This window comes from Pipistrellus hanaki (genome assembly GCF_964339955.1).
Source record: "Pipistrellus hanaki genome assembly, chromosome: 8".
NCBI classification, from domain to species: domain Eukaryota; kingdom Metazoa; phylum Chordata; class Mammalia; order Chiroptera; family Vespertilionidae; genus Pipistrellus; species Pipistrellus hanaki.
In genome coordinates this window covers 54,341,844-54,361,818 of record NC_140510.1, presented here as the reverse complement: position 1 = coordinate 54,361,818, position 19,975 = coordinate 54,341,844, and the positions used below count along the sequence as shown (strand labels likewise).

The 19,975-nt window shown below is 58.5% G+C and overlaps 1 protein-coding gene across 1 annotated transcript; it reads left to right on the top strand.

The window, feature by feature from the left end:
- The first annotated feature begins 9,550 nt into the window (after positions 1-9,550).
- AGXT (alanine--glyoxylate aminotransferase) lies at positions 9,551-19,549 on the top strand. The gene is made up of 11 exons (XM_084893322.1): positions 9,551-10,012; positions 10,105-10,297; positions 11,458-11,522; positions 12,032-12,132; positions 14,109-14,179; positions 14,999-15,083; positions 16,223-16,318; positions 16,977-17,046; positions 17,991-18,086; positions 18,616-18,744; positions 19,244-19,549. The coding sequence occupies exons 1-11, from the start codon at positions 9,782-9,784 to the stop codon at positions 19,349-19,351; spliced, it is 1,245 nt and encodes a 414-aa protein (XP_084749448.1). The 5' UTR covers positions 9,551-9,781; the 3' UTR covers positions 19,352-19,549.
- Positions 19,550-19,975: the final 426 nt, after the last annotated feature.

Genomic DNA, 19,975 nt, shown 5'->3' with positions numbered 1-19,975 from the left:
CACCTGCTCCGGGTTCGCAGCAGTCCCGGGGCCTCCCCAGCACCTGCAGCGTGATGCAGAATGTGCAAAATGCTTACATTTGAACTGCTGAGCTCGGTTCACTCACACCCTCTTGCATAGGGAGGTACAATGATCACACCGTTTTACGAATGAAGAAACCAGAGCTGAGAGAGTTGGAAAGTCCCCTGACGTTCAGAGGGTGCCTGAGGCCAATCTAAACCAGACCCCTGGCTGAGCACTCCACGACTCCAGTGGCTTCTCAGGGCCCAGGGCAGCAGGCACAGGACCAGACTGAGGGCCCGGGATGGGGCAGGCAGACCTTGGGGACAGTGGGAAGCAGGTTCCAGGTGGCTGGCTCACCCAGGCTTCCATCAATGGGGCTCATCCCCTGCACAGTGGGCCAGGCTGGGGACCCTGCCCCTTCACAACTCCTCACCTCACCTCACTGAGAGTAACACAGGCGGCAGCACCTGTGTCACACAGTTTCATGGAGTGACAGAGCCTGCAGGAGTGAGGCATTGCTGAGTCCCAGACTCGGAACCCAATGCAATGGGTGGGACAGAACAGAGCTGGGAGACCCCCACCCAGCGAGGCATGGAGATTGGCAAGGCCCAGAATGAGTGGACTGACTCTGGGTTTCCGGTGTGGGGGCCCATAGGGACTGGCCCTGTGTTAGGCTCAGGCCATGGTGTGCTAGGTGGATGGCTGCTGACTCAGTGTCTGGCCAGCAGCAGCTGGCAGCCGGGTGGCTGGGCTGGGGCCAGAGCCCATTGTGGGGACCCGTGTCCACAGAGCAGCTGTTTCCAGCAGCCCCTTAGTGACCCAGACCAGAAGAAAATGCTGACTCTTTAAAAGTCAGTGATGTCCCCGACACAGGCCCCTCTGCTTCTCCCCTCCTGGCCCCTCTGTGGTTTCCCCTCTTCTGGGCATCCTCAAAGACCCTACAAGCTCTGAGCTGTGTGGGGTGGTAGGGGATGGGAAGAGCAGTCCCTCTCTGTGGACCACTGTGTTGTTGGTTAGGTGTAGCCAATAAATCAGGACACCCAGCACCTATTCTGAGCTGGGTCCAGTGGTTTGAGCAGGCTGGGGGCTCCTTGGACATGGCTCTATTGTGAGCCTGCACGTAAGGCAGGGGAGGGGCAGGGTCTAGAGAAGGCGCCCTGGGGTGGGACACCTGGGGGCAGCCAACACAATGCTAAGTGGCTCAAGGTGATGGACTGAGTGGACGCAGTCCTGCCCAGGGCAAGTTTTCAGGTTCACTGAGGACAGACGCTTCCACAAGAACTTACAGCCAAGCAGGGGAGGTGGCACATGGAGTGAGGGCCCATAGGAGTGTGCAGGGTAGGACCCCCCCTTATCCTGACTCCCCAACTCCCACAGCCCGCCTCGCTCCTCTTTGCCCTAGGCTCCCTCCTGTGCTCTCCAGGACAGACACCCAGTGCCACTAACATCTGGGCTCACCCTCCTTCTAGGCGTCTTGAGCCCCTCCTACCATGAGAAAACTGCCAGCTAGCCAGCGAAGTCCCCGTGGCTGTCCCTCTAACAGTGTTTCCCAAACTTCTCTCATGATGAGAATCACCTGGTGGAGTTGTTAAAACACAGATTCCTGAGTCCCAACTAAGAAGTGCTAAACTAGAATTTTTGGGAACATATAGGTAAAATTGTATATTTAACTAGTGCTCTAAGCTTAAAGCATACAATTTTACCTTTATGTTCCCAAAAATTCTAGTTTAGCACTTCTTAGTTGGGACTCAGGAATCTGTGTTTTAACAACTCCACCAGGTGATTCTCATCATGAGAGAAGTTTGGGAAACACTGCTCTAGAGCAGGGGTCTTCAAACTACGGCCTGCGGGCCACATGCAGCCCGCAGAGGAGTCTGATCCGGCCCGCCAGGTTTTTTGGGCAGTGAGCGCAGCCGAGGTGTTACAGTAGGAATTAGTAGTTCATATAGTCCAGCCCTCCAGCTCTCTGAGGGACCGTGATCTGGCCCCCACTTTAAAAAGTTTGAGGACCCCTGCTCTAGAGGATAAGAAGCAGCTCCCTGCCCAGATCCTCACTGAGGACATGTGGGCCCTTCTCAAAAGCCCATGAGCGTCGACATAATTCTAACCAGGCCTGCAGCCCCCAGAATCTCCATACCTTATTCAAGGAATAAACTGGACATGTCATCTTCTCAGAGCCCAGGTAATAACTGGGGAAGTGAGCCGGAAAGCATAGTCCAGGGGAAATGTAACACTGTGGAAATTAAACAACTTACTGAGTTATAAATGAGGGAACAAGACCAAAACTGCACTCTATGAGTGAGAATGAGAATGACCTACAAAAACCAGTGGGATGTGGCCATTGTGCCAAGAGAGAAAAGATCAAGTTTTAAATGCATTGACAGAAGAATCCATAAAAGACTGAAAATGATTGGCATATACATTCAATCTCAGAATTCAGATAGTGAGTAACAGCAACAACAAAATTCAGCAGAAAGGAAAGGAAAGAAATTCAGGAAAAACCTGAAGTGAGGAAATAAATTTTAAAAAATTAGACATTTATTCTCTGGCCATTTTGGAGGCCACAGTCTAGCACAGTGGTTCTCAACCTTTCTAATGCCATGACCCTTTAATACAGTTCCTCATGTTGTGGTGGCCCCCAACCCTAAATTGTAATGTAAATATCTGTGTTTTCCAATGGTCTTAGGCTATACAGCAGCGGTTCTCCATCTGTGGGTCGTCTAAGACCATCGGAAAACACAGATATTTGCATTATGGTTCATAACAGTAGCAAAATTACAGTGATAAGGTAGCAACAAAAATAATTTTATGGTTGGGGGTCATCACAACATGAGGAACTGTATTAAAGGGTCGCAGCATTTGGAAGGTTGAGAACCACCAGACTCTAGCAGTTTCACAGGCCAAAATCCAGGTGTCAGAGTGTCAGGGCCCTTCCAGGGTATTCATTCAAAGGCGGAGGTCAGAAGATGACAGTGCAAAAACAAAATTGGCAGCAAAGGTGGCTGAAATTAAACCTTTTCTTAGATCTTGGCAGGAAGAGGCTGACCTTGGAGGAAGGAGTTTGGGGATCAATGTCTTCCTCGTTTGTTTTCCCAGAGGGCGTGCGAGGAGCCAGGAGGCGAGTCCGAGCCCGGATGATGCTGCTGTTTGCTAAGGTTTCACCAGGAATGAGTGTGGGGCTCGGGGTCCTGCAGGCTGACCACCATGAGCATTGCTTCCTGGGGTGAATTCAGGCCCCTCATGATCTGGCCATGAAGATGGGTGGAATAATGGGGGGCATGTGGAGGGGCACCCAGGGAAAGGCTGAGCAGAGGCAGGGGTTCACCCTGGAATATGGAGATCAAGGCTGGGTCTGAGCAGCCCTGATGGGGAAGAGTGAACTCCCCAGCCTTGTCAGTATGGGATGAGACCCCAGCGATCACTTGGTCTCGGCCAGACTCCAGAGCTAGTCTAGGAATGACAGGAAAGGTTAGCGGGGTGCCCCTGGAGGGGTACGTTTTCTGAATAAACCTAAACACCAGGCCCCTGCCTGGCCCAGGCTCCCTCTGGAGGATCAGGGCCCTGGCCAGCAGGAGTGGAGCTGCAGGCCTGTCTGCCTCCCAGGAATATCACACCTGGGGCTGAGGTCAGGGGGCCCCAGCTCACCACTGACACCCATCAGCGTGTGACACAGCAGGCAGTGTCCAGGTGAAGATGGTCCAGGTGTCACTCCAGGCCCCCTTCCACTCCAGGCCAGCTGGCCAGCATCTCCTTCTCCATGTTCTTCCCCATGGTAAATGGGGGTGCCTTGGGCAGGTCACGCCCTGCTCTGTGCCTCAGTTTCCTTGTCTGTAAAAAGGGGACTAAAAAGGCTGCTTTCACGAGAGGATGTGAGTTCAGTTGTGTGAAGTGTCGAAGACAGGACTGGAGAGGGACATGCAGGAAGCCCCTTCCCCCTCCCCTGCGCTTTTGGTTTCAGCCCTTCCCAGATGGATCTGGCAGAGGAGGGGGTCCTAGTCCCCTCAGGACCCCCTGGCTGGGCATTGAGGAGCTTCCCCCTGGGTCCCGATGTCTCCCCAGCCTTCTCTGCAGCTTCCTGGGCCATAGCTGCAGTCTGGGGAGCTCAGCAGCCCCAACAGTGATGGCTTCCCAGAGGTCAGGTGCAGGAGATAGGTAAGCAGGAGACTGTACAGTGCCTGGGAAGGCACATGGGCATTTCTTTAATTATCGTCAGCTGAACTCTGGGCGATAGGCAGAGCCAAGCCCTGGGAACATGCTTCCCCAATAAGGCTGGACATGTTATCAACTTGGCCTTCATATCAGCCCAGGTGTTGGCGGTAGCGTGCTTAGATATGTAAGTCTAGTCAAGCACCAGGAATGCTAGGACCTACTCAATTATGCAAATAAGCTCCTTTGATTCTAAGTTTTGGTGTTACTTCCTGGTTTGGGGGGTATAAAATAAATGCGCTGCATGGGCTCAAGGTCCTGTCCCTCCATCAGAGTGGCAGCATCCCACCCAGCTCCCAGCTTTATAATTCTAGTTCTGCCTCTTCTTTCTATTTTTCTTCCTTTTATTTTCTCAATCCCTGGCCGCCTCCACTTAGAATTGATTTATTCATCTCTCTTTCCATGCTGAACTCAGAAAAGGGAGATCCCCGCCATACCTGGCCCCCACCGCATATGGCCTCCGCAGGAGACCCTAGAGTCAGACACCCCTCCAGCCACACCAGATCAGGGGGAGGTGGGCAGGGGCAGCACAGAGGGATGTGCAGACACTCCCAGGGCCCCCACCAGGGCAGGGCATAGACAAGGGGGCAAGGAGGGCTGGGAGGGGCCCCCCAGGCTTCCAGCCAACTGGGTGAAGGTCTGAGCTTCCAACTTGGCAGGGAAACCCGGGGGAGGTCTGCCCTGGGAAGGGAGTCTCCTGACCTAGGATGACCCTTCTCGGAGCACCTTCACCTTTCCCACCCTGGGGAAGGTCACCCTCCTGCCTGCTCCCTTCGTCCTTGTCCCCTCTGCCAGAGGCTCCTAGGGTGGGGGGAGAGTGAGAGAGATTCAGGGGGAGGGGTTGGCCAGGCAGCAGGGGGCTCGGGCAGCGAAAGTCCTGCAGACTCAGGGCCCTCCGTGCTATGGGGATTTGTATAAATGCAGTGTCTTGGGCCCAACCCAGCTGCCTGAGCCAGATGTGTTTTCAACACGCTTCCTGGGGAGTGTGTCCACCCAAGCACGATCGCCCACGAAAAGAGACCTCCACCCTGGCTGGGTGGCTTAGTTGGTTGGAGCATCATTGATTCTTGGTCAAAGCACAAACCTAAGTTCCTCTCCCTCCCTCTCTCTCTCCTCCTCCCTCCCGTCCACTCTCTCTCTAGAAATCAATGGGAAAAATATCCTCAGTGAGAATTAAAAAACACACACACACACAAAAAAAAAAATTCTGGCAAAATTAGACAAGTAAAAGTGAGGCCGGGCAGCTGATTAAAGAAACAAGGGTGACAGATGTCAGTGCAGGAAGGCTGGCAGAGACGGCGTTGAAGGCTCCTCGTGCTTCACAGTGAATGCGCCCTTACTCACACTGCAGACATTTTAAAATTGTGATTATCCCTACTGGAGTCACCTGCCACTGCCTCTGCATGTCTCAGACTGAGCCACAAGAGGGCACTGCCGTGTTGTTCACACCAGAGCACAGCCAGCTCCAAGTCTATGGTGCTGGTCAGTGGGTACCCAGCCACATAGACCATCTCCAACCCTGAATCTGGGTGGGATCGTGTAGCTTGCCACCCCCGCCACATGGGGACAACCAGCCTGTCACCTCTGCCTTCCAGAAGTAACAGAAAGCTGCATTTAAGGGAAGAGGGGAAGCTCACTGTTGCTGGGCCCCAAGGCGCCAGCACCTAGTCCCCTCACCTTCTCTGTCAAGGGTGGGGTCCAAGCACAGGCTGTTGGAGACCGGTGACCTATGGCCCCAGGCCCACCCCCTGAGAGCCTCCCCGTGCTTGGGAACCTGCCCTCCTGGGGCTCCCTGTCTGTGAGAAATGCAAGTTCTCGGGCCCAGCTCCATCCCGTGAGTCAGAATCTGGGGATTCTGATGCACTGCAGGCACTGGAGGTCACCCAGGAGGAGGCAGTCCCCTTTCCTGCCGACTCTGGGCTTTCCTGGCCATGCTCTCTCCCTGCTGTCGGTGGTGAAGTCTGTGGTTCCGAGGGCCTCCAACCGACTTTCCACGCCCCCAGCTGTGCCCGGCTCCCACTCTGCACCCCCGGCCGCACCCAGTTACCCTTCCTCCATGTCAGGTCTTGGCTCAGAAGGCCTTTCCGCCTGCCTGCTCCCAACCGGCTGCTCTGGCATTGCCTGTCCACCTTGGGCAGCTGCCTCTCCTGGGCCGCAGGCGGAGCAGTGAGCTGTGAGTCTTCTCACCACCTAGCTCAATCATCTCTTCTCACAAGGTTGACCATAAATGATGGTGAGTAAAGAAAAGCCCTGGGATTGTCTGCACATCCCACTTTTTAAGAAAAGTAATGAAGCCGGAATAAAGCCTCTGGTGGGATGGGGGAGAAACGAGGCTGCAGCTGGTCACACGGGTAGAGCAACATGGTCTAATTATGGCTTCCTGAGTTTTAGCTCAGGAAGTCAACCCTGCATAATTGTCGGGGTCCCCAAGCCTCCCCCCCCCCCCAGGCTTCTGGGACTCAGGTTGAGGCTGCAGGCCCCAGGCCAATCCCTCCCCATCTGGGACCCAGGAGCTGCCTGTGAGGGCCTCTGACGGCCTCCTCCGGCCTCGCTGTCACAACAGGCTGTCTTCGCTGTAGATATGAAACACAGCCTCCGTGGAGACACCGCAGCATCAGGCAGCTGGCAGAGGGGCCAGAAAGCAGTGTCACCAGCAGAGGTCACAGTCCGCCTAGAGCGCCCAGGGCAGGTGGCACACATCTGCCGTCCTAACACCACTCGAGTGCGGCAGCTGGCCGGCCACAGGCTAAAGCTCTGCGTGCACTTTTCACATCAGTGAGGGAAAACCAGAAGTTAAAGACAAGAACCGAACTCCTCCACAGCCCGGTGTGGCAGGCAGCAGCCTGTGGGCTCCAACACTGCCTGCAGAGCACCTCTGGGTGCTCCAGGAGCAGGGCCTGGGAGGCCTGCGGTGGGGAAGGCGAGGCAGAGTGGGCACTCCGTCCTGGTCTAGACTTTTTGCCCCTCCCAGACCTGCCTCCCCGGGCTGCTGGCCCAGAGCCCAGGCAAGGCAGGGTGGGCGGGCTGGCGAATCCTCACAGAGCTGAGTAGAGTCTCTGTTCCCCGGGTAGGTGCTGCCTCTGGACTTGGTGTTGAGGCTGGAACTACCCAGGTCACCTGGCCCTTATCTAGCAGGACTCAGGAGGCAAAGGTCTGGTATCTGCCCTGCTGTTCACCGTCCTCAGTGGCTCCGCAGCCTCCAATCCACTCCAGGCCTGAGGAAACACCTCTCTTGATTGCAACAGCTCCCCTCAGGTTGCATTAGCAAGGGACACCTGTTTTCGAACAAAACACACACACCTCCCTGGTTTCCCCAGGGCCCAGGTTTCCCCTGCCTCTCATATGGAGTCCTGCCCAAGGGGACAGGCAGTGCGACTAGTGTGGCATGTGGCAGAAGGATGTTGAACTTACTCCAGGAGGTCAGGAGGCTTTGGCTAGAAATAAGTGATAAGGATTTAGTCAGGAGTCTTAAGGTTTGCAAACTGGAAACACTAGGAGGCAACACGCAGAATGTTTCGAGGAGAAAGTGAAGTCTGAGAGTTTGACACTGAAAAGCACAAACTCCAGAAGCATGGGTCCTGCATTCTTAGCCCCGATTGGTCCACGATGATAATTGTCACATGTCTGGGGGACTGGGCACTGGAACATCAACATTCAAAAGTCATTCAGGTGGTTAAGGGAAGGTGTCCAGGCCTTGACACAGGACCAGCGGATGTCCACCCAGGTACAGGTGCAGGATGGAAAGTGCAGAAGTGGGGGTGCCCAGAGTCAGAACAGGAATGAGACTCCTCAGGCCCAGCCCACTCGATTTCAATAACTCAGCAGCTTGATCACAGTGATTCCACTTTAGTTCTCACCCAGGGGCAGCTGAGGAGCTCTGGGCAGATAGGAAGCTGGCCAAAGCAGAAGAGGGCTTGAGCAAAGGCAGGGACAAGCATTCCAGACTGAGGGAACAGCACATGCAAAGACACAGGTGCTTCCGCTAGACTGGTCTGAAGAGGCGATGTGTCTGAGGAGGGCAGGAGACAGAGATGTCATGACAAGATGAGCTGGTCCAGGGGGAGGTGATACAGCAACCAGGTGGGAGGGAGCGTGGGACCAGAGGGAAGGGGCATAGTCCTGTGGGCTGCAGACAAGGAGGCCAGAGCTGAGCTGAGGGAGGTTGACCTTTGGGAGGGTGGTGCCTTCTCCCAGCGTCTGCTTCTCTTCTGGCTGGAAGTGCATCAGCTGGAACAGCCTGGCCTGGCCCTGGCCCAGCAGGAACTCTGTCAGGAAGGAAGGAGGGGAGAGGAGGGGAGAGGGAGGGGAGCTCACACCAGGCCACCCTGTGGAAGTGAAGGCGAGCATCACCCACGCCTGCCCTGGGCCAGCACAGACCACACCTTGGAATTCATCTGCCTATTTCCTCTATGGTTTTATCGACAGATTACCTCCTGCCCATCTGCAGGGCTGTACGGTTCCTAGGTACTCGGGCTATAACTGACCAGCCAGGCTAAAACGGGTGGGGTCCCCGTGCCCCCAGGATGTCACGCAAACCCAGTCCCAGCAATGAGTGCTGAATGGAGAGGCTCTGCTGAGCTTGGGAGCAAGCCTCCTGCTGCCCCGGGCAGCGGTGCAGCCTGCTCAGCCACCTGCAGAAGCCCTGAGGTCTCCTGGTCACTGTGGCCCAGGGGCTCAGAGCCCTGAGCACACAACTGCAGGAAGCCTGCCAGTTGCTCAGAGATCACAGGCCCAGCGCCTCCTTCACCAGGTCGCAGGCAACACCGGGACCTCCCTGGCTTCTGGGGACACCAGCGGCTCTGCTGGGTGCCCCCTGGTGGGTCTGACTCCTTCTCCTACAGGGACCTTTCACTTACATGTATTCTACCTGCCTGTCGACTCAGCAAGAAGAGGAGGCTCACCCCCACCCCCACGTGTGCCCTGGCTACATGTGTAAATGCCAAACCTCAGGGCTGTGGGCATGGAGAAGCAGAAGACATACTTATTTCCAAAAGGATCAGGAATGACCAGGTCCTCAGTATGCACATGTTATGTGTATGTGTGTATACGTGTGTGTACACATGTGTCTGAGCCAAATCTGGCCCATGGTTTGTTTTGTAAATAAAAGTTTCTTGAACACGGCCACACCACGGTGGGCTACTCTGCGCTCCAACAGCCTGGTCAAGTATTTGCAGCACAGACGCTAAATATTCCAGACCTAAAATATTTGCTCTACGGTCCTTTAACAAAAACTTTGGGTCCCCCTGAGCCCAGCACAAGCACTGGGCTGGGGAACACCCCAGCTGGCTGGGAGGAGCCTGAGAGAGGGTACCGGGGGCAGAGGACGTCCAGGCTCTGTTTTCCATTGACTGGTCTCTGCAGGTGCCTCCTCCCTGCCAGGGGTTCAACACCCCAGCTGTCAGGCCCTGGCAGAAGGCTAAGCACTGACCAAGGGTGAGGTAACCAGCACAGTGGGCAGCAGGCAGCGGGCGGAGCTGGAGCGGGAGCCCATCCACAGGCCTCCCCTCTGACACCGCCTGTGCACCTGTGTGTGTGTGACGGGCGCGCTGTCCAGCACGGGGCCAGCCGGGAAATGCTCCGCACTCTGACCTCCGCCAGAGTGGCCCTGGGGCCTCAGGTGGCAGGCTGGGTGCGCACCATGGCCTCGCACCAGCTGCTGGTGACCCCCCCAGAGGCCCTGCTCAAGCCTCTGTCGGTGCCCAGCCGGCTCCTGCTGGGGCCCGGCCCCTCCAACCTGGCTCCACGCGTCCTGGCGGCCGGGGGACTGCAGATGATCAGCCACATGCACAAGGAGATGTACCAGGTGGGCTGTGGGGGCAGGTCCGGCCCCAGCCGCCTCCTCACTGCAGGAGGGCCAGGAGCCGCCTCTGACCTGCACCCCCCACCGCCCCCCAGATAATGGATGAGATCAAGCAAGGCATCCAGTACGTGTTCCAGACCAGGAACCGCCTCACGCTGGCCGTCAGCGGCTCGGGGCACTGTGCCATGGAGGCTGCCCTGTTCAACCTCCTGGAGCCTGGGGACTCCTTCCTGGTTGGGGTCAACGGCATTTGGGGACAGCGGGCAGCCGAGATCGGGGAGCGCATAGGTAAGGGATGGGGCAGAGGATGGGGTGTGGCCCCCCCTTCCCCCTTCCCCATCCTCCTGCCTCTGGCAGGATGCCTGGCAGCCCCCTCACCCCAGGTACCAACCTTGGCCCCTGCCTACCCCCATCTGTGGTCACCTTCTGGCCAGGCTAGGTGTCAGGATGCTCGAGGGTCCCATCTCCCTGGCCTCCCAGAGTGGGGGACAGCTGTTTGTGGAGCGCATGGGTGGCACTGCAGGGAATCCTTCGTCTCAGCGCCCACAGCTCGCTGGGGTCCCCAGGGCCACCCCTGCTCTGCCTTAGGACAGGGTTTCAGAGGCTGAAGTCCCCCCTCAAAAGCCTCAGAAACAAACTCTTTCTGTGAAGCCACAAAATACGGAGGAATGGACAGTGTTTCGCTTCCAGAGAAAATCTTCCTGAGAGACAAAGATCAAGAGCAGGCGAGAGGCCTGGGTTTAATGATTGATGGTACATTTGGAAATCCTCCTGTCTGGTCAGCTCCACACATGGCCGCACTCCATCAGTTAATAGACAACTTCAGACAGTTCAAGGGTTTCCAGCCCCGCACCTGGTGCCCTTTGGTGCACACACTGGTTGGGCAGAGGCCAGCACCTCAGCACCCACAATCCAGGGCTCTGACTGCCCACCCCAAGCCTTAAGCTCTCCCCGGAGCCTTGCGTGGTCCTGGGGCCTTCTCATCTGCTACGTGTGGCTCTGGGACTCCTGTGTGCGGGGATGCAAGGCTGGGAGAGAGGGAGCAGGACTAGGGCCTGTTTTCCTGGAGCCCCCTCCCTCATCCATTCTTTCCTTCCTTCCTCTGCTGTGAAGGCACTGTCCACTGGGCCTTGCACAAATGCTTGTTTGTTTCCTTAGTGAGGAATGCTGGGATGCCCAGCCTGGCTGAACTTGGGGAAGGCCGCCCGAGAAGGGACGGCACAGCTGAGCCAGGCGCATTATTGCCCTGCGCACCCCAAAATCTCAGCTGACGAAGAGCAGCCTCACTGAGCACACCCCACTCTCCTCTCCTGTGTAGTGGCTGGGGCTGGGGTGGCAGGTCCCTGCCCTCATGTGGCCTACTCAGCACAATGCTGTCCCCAACAGTGGCTCCTGCCCTGTGAGCTGGGGCGGGGGTGGCTCTCTGCTCACTCTGCTCCTGCCCCCAGGAGCCCGCACGCACTCGATGATCAAGGACCCTGGAGGCCACTACACAAAGCAGGAGGTGGAGGAGGTATGACCCCGGGGAAGGGAGGGGACCAGTCAGCTGGGTGGGCTTGGGGCTGGGAGGCTGAGGCAGATGACTGTCCAGCACCATGTGACCCTCAGGTGATACCTGGGGGCCGGTGGGAAGCCTGATAGGTAGGTAGGGTTCTGCCTGGCAGGGAAACTGAGTCAGGAGCCCAGCCCTGTGGGTAGGACCAGAGGGGCTGGAGGCAAAAGCTGGGGAGCAGAACAGGCCCTGACAGCCCGGGCCCTGACCTGGGGACTCAGCTGACCTCATGAGGCCACTCTCCCTGGGTCTCTGGGAGGAAAGTCCCTCTCTTCCTGGAAAAGCCTCCTCCCAGAGTCGAGGTGCCGGCCCCCACATCAGCACACGTGCAGATCAGGAGGGTGCACCAACCAGGGGCGGAAGGGAGTGCTTGGGGACCATCCTGCCCCACCTTCACCAGGAAAAGTCCTGCTGGGGGCACTCGCTGGCACCGGCTCTGCCCAAAGCTGTCACCTCTGTCCCCGACCCAGGGCCTGGCCCAGCACAAGCCGGTGCTGCTGTTCCTGACCCACGGGGAGTCCTCCAGCGGCGTGCTGCAGCCCCTTGATGGCTATGGGGAGCTCTGCCACAGGTGAGCCTGTCCCCACAGCTGAGCCTGACCCACAGCTGAGCCTGTCCCACAGGTCAGCCTGTCCCCACAGCTGTCTGTCCCCACAGGTCAGCCTGTCCCCACAGGTGAGCCTGTCCCCACAGCTGAGCCTGACCCACAGGTCAGCCTGTCCCCACAGGTGAGCCTGTCCCCACAGGTGAGCCTGTCCCCACAGGTCAGCCTGTCCCCACAGCTGAGCCTGACCCACAGGTCAGCCTGTCCCCACAGGTCAGCCTGTCCCCACAGCTGAGCCTGTCCCCACAGCTGAGCCTGACCCACAGGTCAGCCTGTCCCCACAGGTCAGCCTGTCCCCACAGGTGAGCCTGTCCCCACAGCTGAGCCTGACCCACAGGTGAGCCTGTCCCCACAGGTCAGCCTGTCCCCACAGCTGAGCCTGACCCACAGGTCAGCCTGTCCCCACAGGTGAGCCTGTCCCCACAGGTGAGCCTGTCCCCACAGGTCAGCCTGTCCCCACAGCTGAGCCTGTCCCCACAGCTGAGCCTGACCCACAGCTGAGCCTGTCCCCACAGCTGAGCCTGTCCCCACAGCTAAGCCTGTCCCCACACATGAGCCTGTCTCAAGGTCACAGTGCTGGGGGCAGAGCCAAGCCCAGGTCAGACCAGGTTGAGTGGGTGGGGGTGTGGCAGTTCCCTTCAGCCGGGTGGTAGCAGGTGAAGCTGAAACCCCATCCTTCACTGCCCGCCAGCCTATGTCACATGGTGTAGGATGCAGGCACCTCTCGGGTCCTCCTTGTTCTTCTCTGAGTCTGGGTGGGCTCCTTCCTTCTGAGAGCAGTATTAGGTCCCCCATGGCCAGTACCCCATAATGCCCACTGTCCCTCAGTCCCCATGGCTAGGAAGGGCTTGATGCTGACCCACCTCGCTGAGATCCCAGAGCTCCAAGGCAGCCTCTGCTCTCCACTCCCCTCCTCTGGCCTCCCCCATCCCTGCAGGGGCACACAGGGCCTTAGGGGAGCCAGATGGGCCTTCCTGTGACCAGCGATCCTGCTCTGCAGAGATGACCACAGGCTGGAAGGATGGGGCTCACAGCCAAACGGGATCTATAAGGGCCGAGTGTCCGCCAGGCACAGCTCCAGCCCCGTCAGCCTGCCCCGGGAATCCTGTCCAGTGAATCAAGCTCATGAATATCATCTGGGCCATGATTCCCGAGGGACACACCTGTCTGTCTGCGCCCAGCATGGGACCCTCCTTTTGCCTTTTTTAAAAAATTAAATTTATTGAGGTGACATTGGTTAACAGGGCCATACAGGTTTCAGGTGTGGGTTTCTGTCACAAGATCTGTATATTGCACTGTGTGCTCCTGCACCCAAAGCTAAATCTCCCCTCGCCATATATTAGGACCCCTTCACCCCCAGCCCCTTCCCTCTGGCAGTCACCACACTGCTGTTTGTGTCCAAAGTTTCAGGTTTATATCCCACATAAGAGAGAAATCATATGGTTTTTAGCTTTTCCTGCCTGGCTTATTTCACTTAGTATAACATTCTCAAGGACCATCCATGGTGCTGCAAATGGCACTGTTTCATCCTTTCTTATGGCTGAGCAGTATCCCACTGTGTACAGGTACCACGTCTTCTCCATCCAGTCCTCGATCGCAGGACACTGTGGCTGTTTCCAAGTCTTGGCCTTTTTTTTTTTTTTTTTTATAAGAAAACATGGGGGTGGGGAAGAGGCTTGGGCTGTTTCTCTGTCCTCCCTGGGCCCTGACCATACAGCCAGCAGGCTGCTGGCAGAGGGAGGCCCAGGCTCATGCTGCGCGGTTCCTGGCCCCCACACACACGCCTGGCGCTGAGCCCTCAGAGGCCCCAGGCACCCCAGGACCATAGGCAGAAACATGGGAGCTGAGCCCTCACGCACCCTGTATGGGGGTCCTGGGGCCAGCGGGCAGGGCAGGGTAGGGGGCTGAAGTCCCTCCTGCTTCACTCTGCTGCCCTCCCCCAGGTACCAGTGCCTGCTCCTGGTGGACACTGTGGCATCCCTGGGCGGGACCCCCATCCACATGGATCAGCAAGGTAAGGGTGTGCCCCCGCCAGCCCTGACTGCGAGGCTCCATGAACGGATCAGCACCCATTGTTTCTGCTGGGCTGCCAGGCGCTGGTGTGTGGGCAGGCGGGAGTTAATGTGTGGGGAGGCGCTCAGCACCCCTGCGGGAGGGGTGGGAGGAGGGAGGGGACTGCGATGCTTCTGGGCACGGTTCTTCAGTTTTCATCGATTCCATGCACACACTCTACTCCCTGCACCCTTCTCCTCTTGGTAGACGTGGGCTTCTTTCCAGGGTTAGGCTCTGAGAAATAAGCTGTGAGAACATTCTCATTCAAGCCTGGGAGTGCACATTTGAAGCCCCCCCAGGGGATCATAAGGTGGGCACAGCTCAGATCTGCTCGGCCCTTTATCCTCAGCGCCCTGATATTCTTTGCTGCCGTCCAGAATTGCAAGGCCTCCTCAGGTGTTGGCAGTGTAGGTTTTTTGTGACAGATTAGGGGGCTAGTACTCCACACTGTGAAAAGAAAACCTCTTTCCCTCCTTTGCACTGTCCCCACTGCACTCACACACTCAGACACCAGGCCATGGCTCTCGCCATAGCAACTGGACACTCATTGGGTGTCCCAAGCTCACTCCACCCCAATGAGGACAGCATCAGACTCCACAGGGTAGGACTGGCCCTGCAAGGGTGTCCCTCTCACTCCAGATGCCAGTTGCATGATGGGTCCCCAGATTACCCCAAACTGTCAGACTTGCCAGGTCCTGGGTTTCAAGGGGCACCCGAGCTGGAATGGCCCCACTCTTGGTGGGGCATGGCCCGCAGGAACACGTGTCCCTCCTCCCCACAGGCATTGACGTCTTGTACTCGGGTTCCCAGAAGGTCCTGAATTCCCCTCCGGGCACCGCACCCATCTCCTTCAGTGACAAGGCCAAGTGAGTGGCCCCTGGGCCCCCAATCCGGGCTGGATGTGCAGTGAGTCCAGATGGCCCCCAGGAGGAAGGGAAGGGTGCCTTGAGTCGTGCTCCAAGATGCCCCTAGAATGCCCATCACCTGCCCTAGACAGGTGCCCAGCCTGGATAGGGGTGCCAAAGCTCTGCCCAGGGGGCAAGTGGCTGAACGTGGTGAGGGCCTCGGTGTGCAGCAAAGGCCTGGCCAGATTGATCTTCAAAAGACCCTTCTCTCAGAGCCTCAGCTTGTGTGTGGGATGCAGGGCCTGGTACTCAGAAGTTCTCTGGCCTCAAGCAAGAACAGGACAAGGGCCAGCCCCCACTGCCGCCAGCCCCAGCTCAGCATCTACCTTGTTTCCCCAAAAATAAGACAGTGTCTTATATTAATTTTTTCTCCCAAAGTTGCACTAGGTCTTATTTTCAGGGGATGTCTTATCTTTCCATGAGCTAGGTCTTATTTTCGGAGGATGTCTTATTTTTGGGGAAGCACGGTAGGATCCTCCGAGGTAGAAGCTGCTCCCGGGCGGGCATGGGCCAAGCACAGGCCATCTTCTCTGGCTGCAGCCACAATGTCCCCCACGTCCCCAGTGTCCAGCCCTAAGTCAGGCCTGGGTGGTCTGGGTGGTCTGGGGGAGGGGATGGGAGACCGGTCCCAGCAGGTTGTCACCAGGTTGATGTTGGTGCCATTTACCAGAACAGAGACTATTTGGGGCGAGATCAGGAATTCTGTGTGGACAGGAAGTCTGAGATGACCGTGGGAGGGTCAAGGAAGCAGCGGGGTCTGAGACCAGAGCTGGGGAGAGGCCCAGTTTTCGAGGCCAATCTGGAGGTGCCCAGCCCAGGGATGAGGCTGCCTATAGGCCCTCAACTATACCCAGCTTCACAGACGATACCCCAGGAGAGGTGGGCCCCCAGCCTCAGTTTCCTCTTTGTCATTTTGATGTGTTTGGACTCACCAATGCAGCAGGGTCACACCCAAGTGGCAGAGGTGCAGGCCAAGCCCAAGGACCAGCAGGGCTAGGCCTGACCTAGGTCCCCACCTCTGAGGAACAGGAGGACCTGGGAAATGATCCCACAGGCATCAGCCAGACAGGTGGGTACTCAGGCTGGTTCTTCCTCCCCAGAGATAAGATCTACACCCGGAAGACGAAGCCCTACTCCTTCAACCTGGATATGAAGTGGCTGGCCAACTTCTGGGGCTGTGACGACAAGCCCAGGATGTGAGGGCGAGGGGGGGGAGGGAGCTGGGCTGGGTGTGCCTGAGGGGTGGCCTCTCACTACCCTTGGCCCCTCATCAGTCTTACTTTGTTTCAAGCTCCCCATCAATGCCCCCGCCTACACTCCCCATTTCTCCCTGGCCTGGGGGCTCAGGGCCAGCCAAATGGCCCCCACCCTTTCCCAGATCCCTGTCCCCCTAAAAGTGTGGCAGCAGGTACTTTGGACCTGGCCACATCTCCCCATTTCTGGGCCTCAGTTTACCCCCGTCTCAGAAGAAGGAGGTAAACCCGGAGCTCTCTGTGAGGTGGCTTTGGCCATAACCCAAGGCGCCTTATGTCACACATGGGGACAGGGAATTATGCTCGACCCAGCGGGCCCAGTGGGTGCAGTGTGGGTTCCTTGGGGCCACTGGGGCCCAGGGAGGCCAGTTGGGAGGTGGGAGCCAGCATGGGGCCTCTGTGCCTGTCATCATCCCACTGAGGTGTGGCCAGTGCCCCTCTGAGCTCTGCTCCTGCAGATCCAGCTGCCCTTCCAGCTCTGAGTCCCTGGGTCCCACACTGGAAGGGAGCTGGCCCAGATGGCACAGAGCCTGGCCCAACTGGAGCTGCCCGGCCCCAGCCCAGTGACACTGGACCAAGCCCACCCATCCCCGTCTTCCAGGTACCACCACACGACCCCCGTCATAAGCTTGTTCAGCCTGAGAGAGAGCCTGGCCCTCATCGCAGAAGAGGTGAGGCAGGAGAGCACCAGCTGTGGGCTGCGGGTGGCCGGGGACAGAACCCAGGGCGGGTAGATGCTGAGTGACACCGTCCGTGAGGGCCCAGCCAGCAGGAGGGGTCTTGAGGAGAGGCAAGGTGTGCAGAGGAGAGGAGTGGAGGGGCTGGAGTGAGGCCAGGAGCCTGGTTTGTAAGTGTAAAATGACCCAAGTTCAGCAGCCGGGCACTTTCCTGCAGCCACATCCAGCCCCAGGCTGGGGTCAGGAGCCAGACAGGGACAGTGCTGGGACGACTGTCTACACAGGCTGGGCTGGCTCTGCAGGGCACAGACAGGACACAGCTGCAGCACAGTCCACCTTCACCATCCTGACCTTCCCCCTGGGCACGGCTGGCCCCCAGCCCAGAGATCAGGAAGAGACCGGGCTGTGGGCGGCCTCTCCTCAAGGCTCAGTGCTGTGCTGGTCACGCTGTGTCCACTCCTGTGTCCACTCATAAAGCCACCGCCCCAGGGCTGAGCTGGCATCGAGGAGGCAGAGGTCGCCAGCCCCAGACTGGGCCCTGTGTCACAGGGGGTGGCTCTGCAGGTAGGCTGGGTGTGAGGGTGTAGGGCAGGGAGAGGGTAGAGCTGCATGGAACTTGGGTTGTGGTCAGTGTGCTGGGAAGACAGGAGGCAGAGTGTGACTGAGAAACCCCCTGCCCTCCCCGGGCCAGCCCCCCACCCGGTCAAGGTGATCTCGACTCACTTCCCCAGGGCTCCAGTGCTGGCTGGGACCCATCCCCCTCACCAGAGGTAGCCCCTGGCACAGAGCCATGCCCCAAACCTGGGGGCTCAGGGAGACTCTCAAAGGGCTCAAAGTCCCGGGCAGGCTTGGAGCCCCCAGTCTGAAGCTGACCCTGTGGATGGGAGTCTGCTTTCTCCTCCCCACGCACCTGCCTATGGTGCCCTGTCCCTGTGCAGGGCCTGGAGAACAGCTGGCGACGGCACCGGGACGTCACCGCTTACCTGCACGGGCGCCTTCAAGGGCTGGGCCTGCAGCTCTTCGTGAAGGATCCCGTAAGGAGGGCAGGGCCAGGGGTTGGGGGAGGCAAGGGGGGCTCTGCCCCATGGGGGTCTGAGGAGGGGGACAGGTCCTGCCCAGTTCCCTCTATATGGACGCAGGTTCCTGTGGTCCTGGGGTTGTGGACAGTCCTGGGGGGCCATCACTATCAAGGTCATGGCTCTCTGGCCTCTGAATCTTTAGTTTGATGCCTCAATCTCCACCTGGAATAGTTATGGGGATCCCTGACCTGGAAGGTTCCCATCGGCCTCCAGAGCCCAACCAGTCATGGGCTTTGACTGGGGGGAAGGTCAACTGAATGAGCCAGGCACCCCAAGTGTCAGCAGGCATCTGAAGCCCCTCTGACATAGGGTGGGTGTGACCTGCTTGAGGAAACAGCCATATGAAAGCCCTTGGGGGTTGAGCAGTAGCCTGGGACCCCCCAGTTTTCCCCCAGCCCCACCTGTTCCTCTGAAGCCCAAGGCCAGGGCGGATGGGGCTGGCCCGGAGCAGTCAGCATGGTGCTGAGCCAGGCCCGTCCTGCAGGCGCTCCGGCTGCCCACCGTCACCACGATCGCCGTGCCTGCTGGCTATGACTGGAGAGACATCGTCAAGTACCTCCTGGACCACTTCTCCATCGAAATCACGGGCGGCCTTGGGCCCTCCTTGGGGAAGGTGAGGGGGTGGCCATATCTACCACAGAAATTAGGCTCACCCCCACATGGAGCATGACTGTGCCCGGGTCCAAGCTGAGGCTGGCAGTCATCCGAGGACCCAGGTCACGGGGGTGTCCGGAAGGGAACATCTTTCTCCAAACCCCAGGGATATGGGCAGGGGGAATCTTCTTACCCGGCTGGTGAGGTGCAGCACCTCCAATGCCACCCAGAGTGTGCGGGGCAGAGCAGGCAGGAGGCCCTGTGCCCGGGTCCAGCCGTGCCCACTGAGAGGGTGATTCTGAGTGGCCTTTTCTGACCGCCACCCTGGATGCCCTTCTCGAGCTCTGTGGGCTCTGCCTGGGTCTGGGAGCTCCCTGTGTGACCGGAAGAAGCTCTGGCTTCCCTGTTACCCTGGGTGGGAGTCCCCTCATTGGGAGCCACCTGGCTCTGTCCAGACTGCAGCCAGGGCCAGGTGCAGTGCTGGGTGGAGGATGACATCTCACCACCCTCGCCCCCAGGTGCTGCGGATCGGCCTCCTGGGCTACAACGCCACCCGGGAGAACGTGGACCGAGTGATTGAGGCCCTGCAGGCGGCCCTGCAGCACTGCCCCCGGAACAAGCTATGACTTGGGCACCCGGCCGTGCCCTTGGGCCCCGGGGCAGGATAAGCCACTGCCCCAGCCCCAAGTGGCTTTCCCCTTCCTAGTGGAACTCCCTGAAAATGGCCCTTTGGGCTCAGGATCCTCAGCTCCCCGCAAATGAGCTGCAGTCCCAGGTCACTGGCCTTCTGAGAACACTCAATAAAGATCCAGTGGTCATCTGTCCTCACTGTGCGGGCTGGGCTGCGGGAGAGTCTGGCAGGAAGGCACTGCTGCCCCCTGACGACATCTTTGTTGGGGGAGCTCATGGCAGATCCTCGCCTAGGGCTTCCCTGAGGCTAGAAGATGGGGTGTGCAGGGGCCCCAGATCTCACACCTGCAAAACACATGGCCACACACTGCCTCCAGGGAAACCACAGCCTCAGGGTGATCCGTGACCTGAGTTGAGGGTGAAGGCAGACTGTGTGCCTAGAGCACACAGCTGGGACCTGAGCCTGGCCCACAGGCCAGCACAGGCACCGATTCTGGGAGGGCCTCTGCCTGGCCGCCACCGGGCCCTCCAATGTGCAGCTGAGGGTGGCCTGGAACCCCGGCCTCCCCACTCCTTCGTTTGGCTCTCTCGGACCTTCTGTCCATACGCTCTGCCCTCAC

Bases quoted from the DNA above. Each gene is read 5' to 3' on its own strand.
- AGXT (XM_084893322.1), top strand. From the start codon at position 9,782: ATGCTCCGCACTCTGACCTCCGCCAGAGTGGCCCTGGGGCCTCAGGTG. The intron at 10,013-10,104 runs GTGGGCTGTGGG...ACCGCCCCCCAG, and splicing joins TGCACAAGGAGATGTACCAG to ATAATGGATGAGATCAAGCA. The intron at 10,298-11,457 runs GTAAGGGATGGG...TCCTGCCCCCAG, and splicing joins CGAGATCGGGGAGCGCATAG to GAGCCCGCACGCACTCGATG.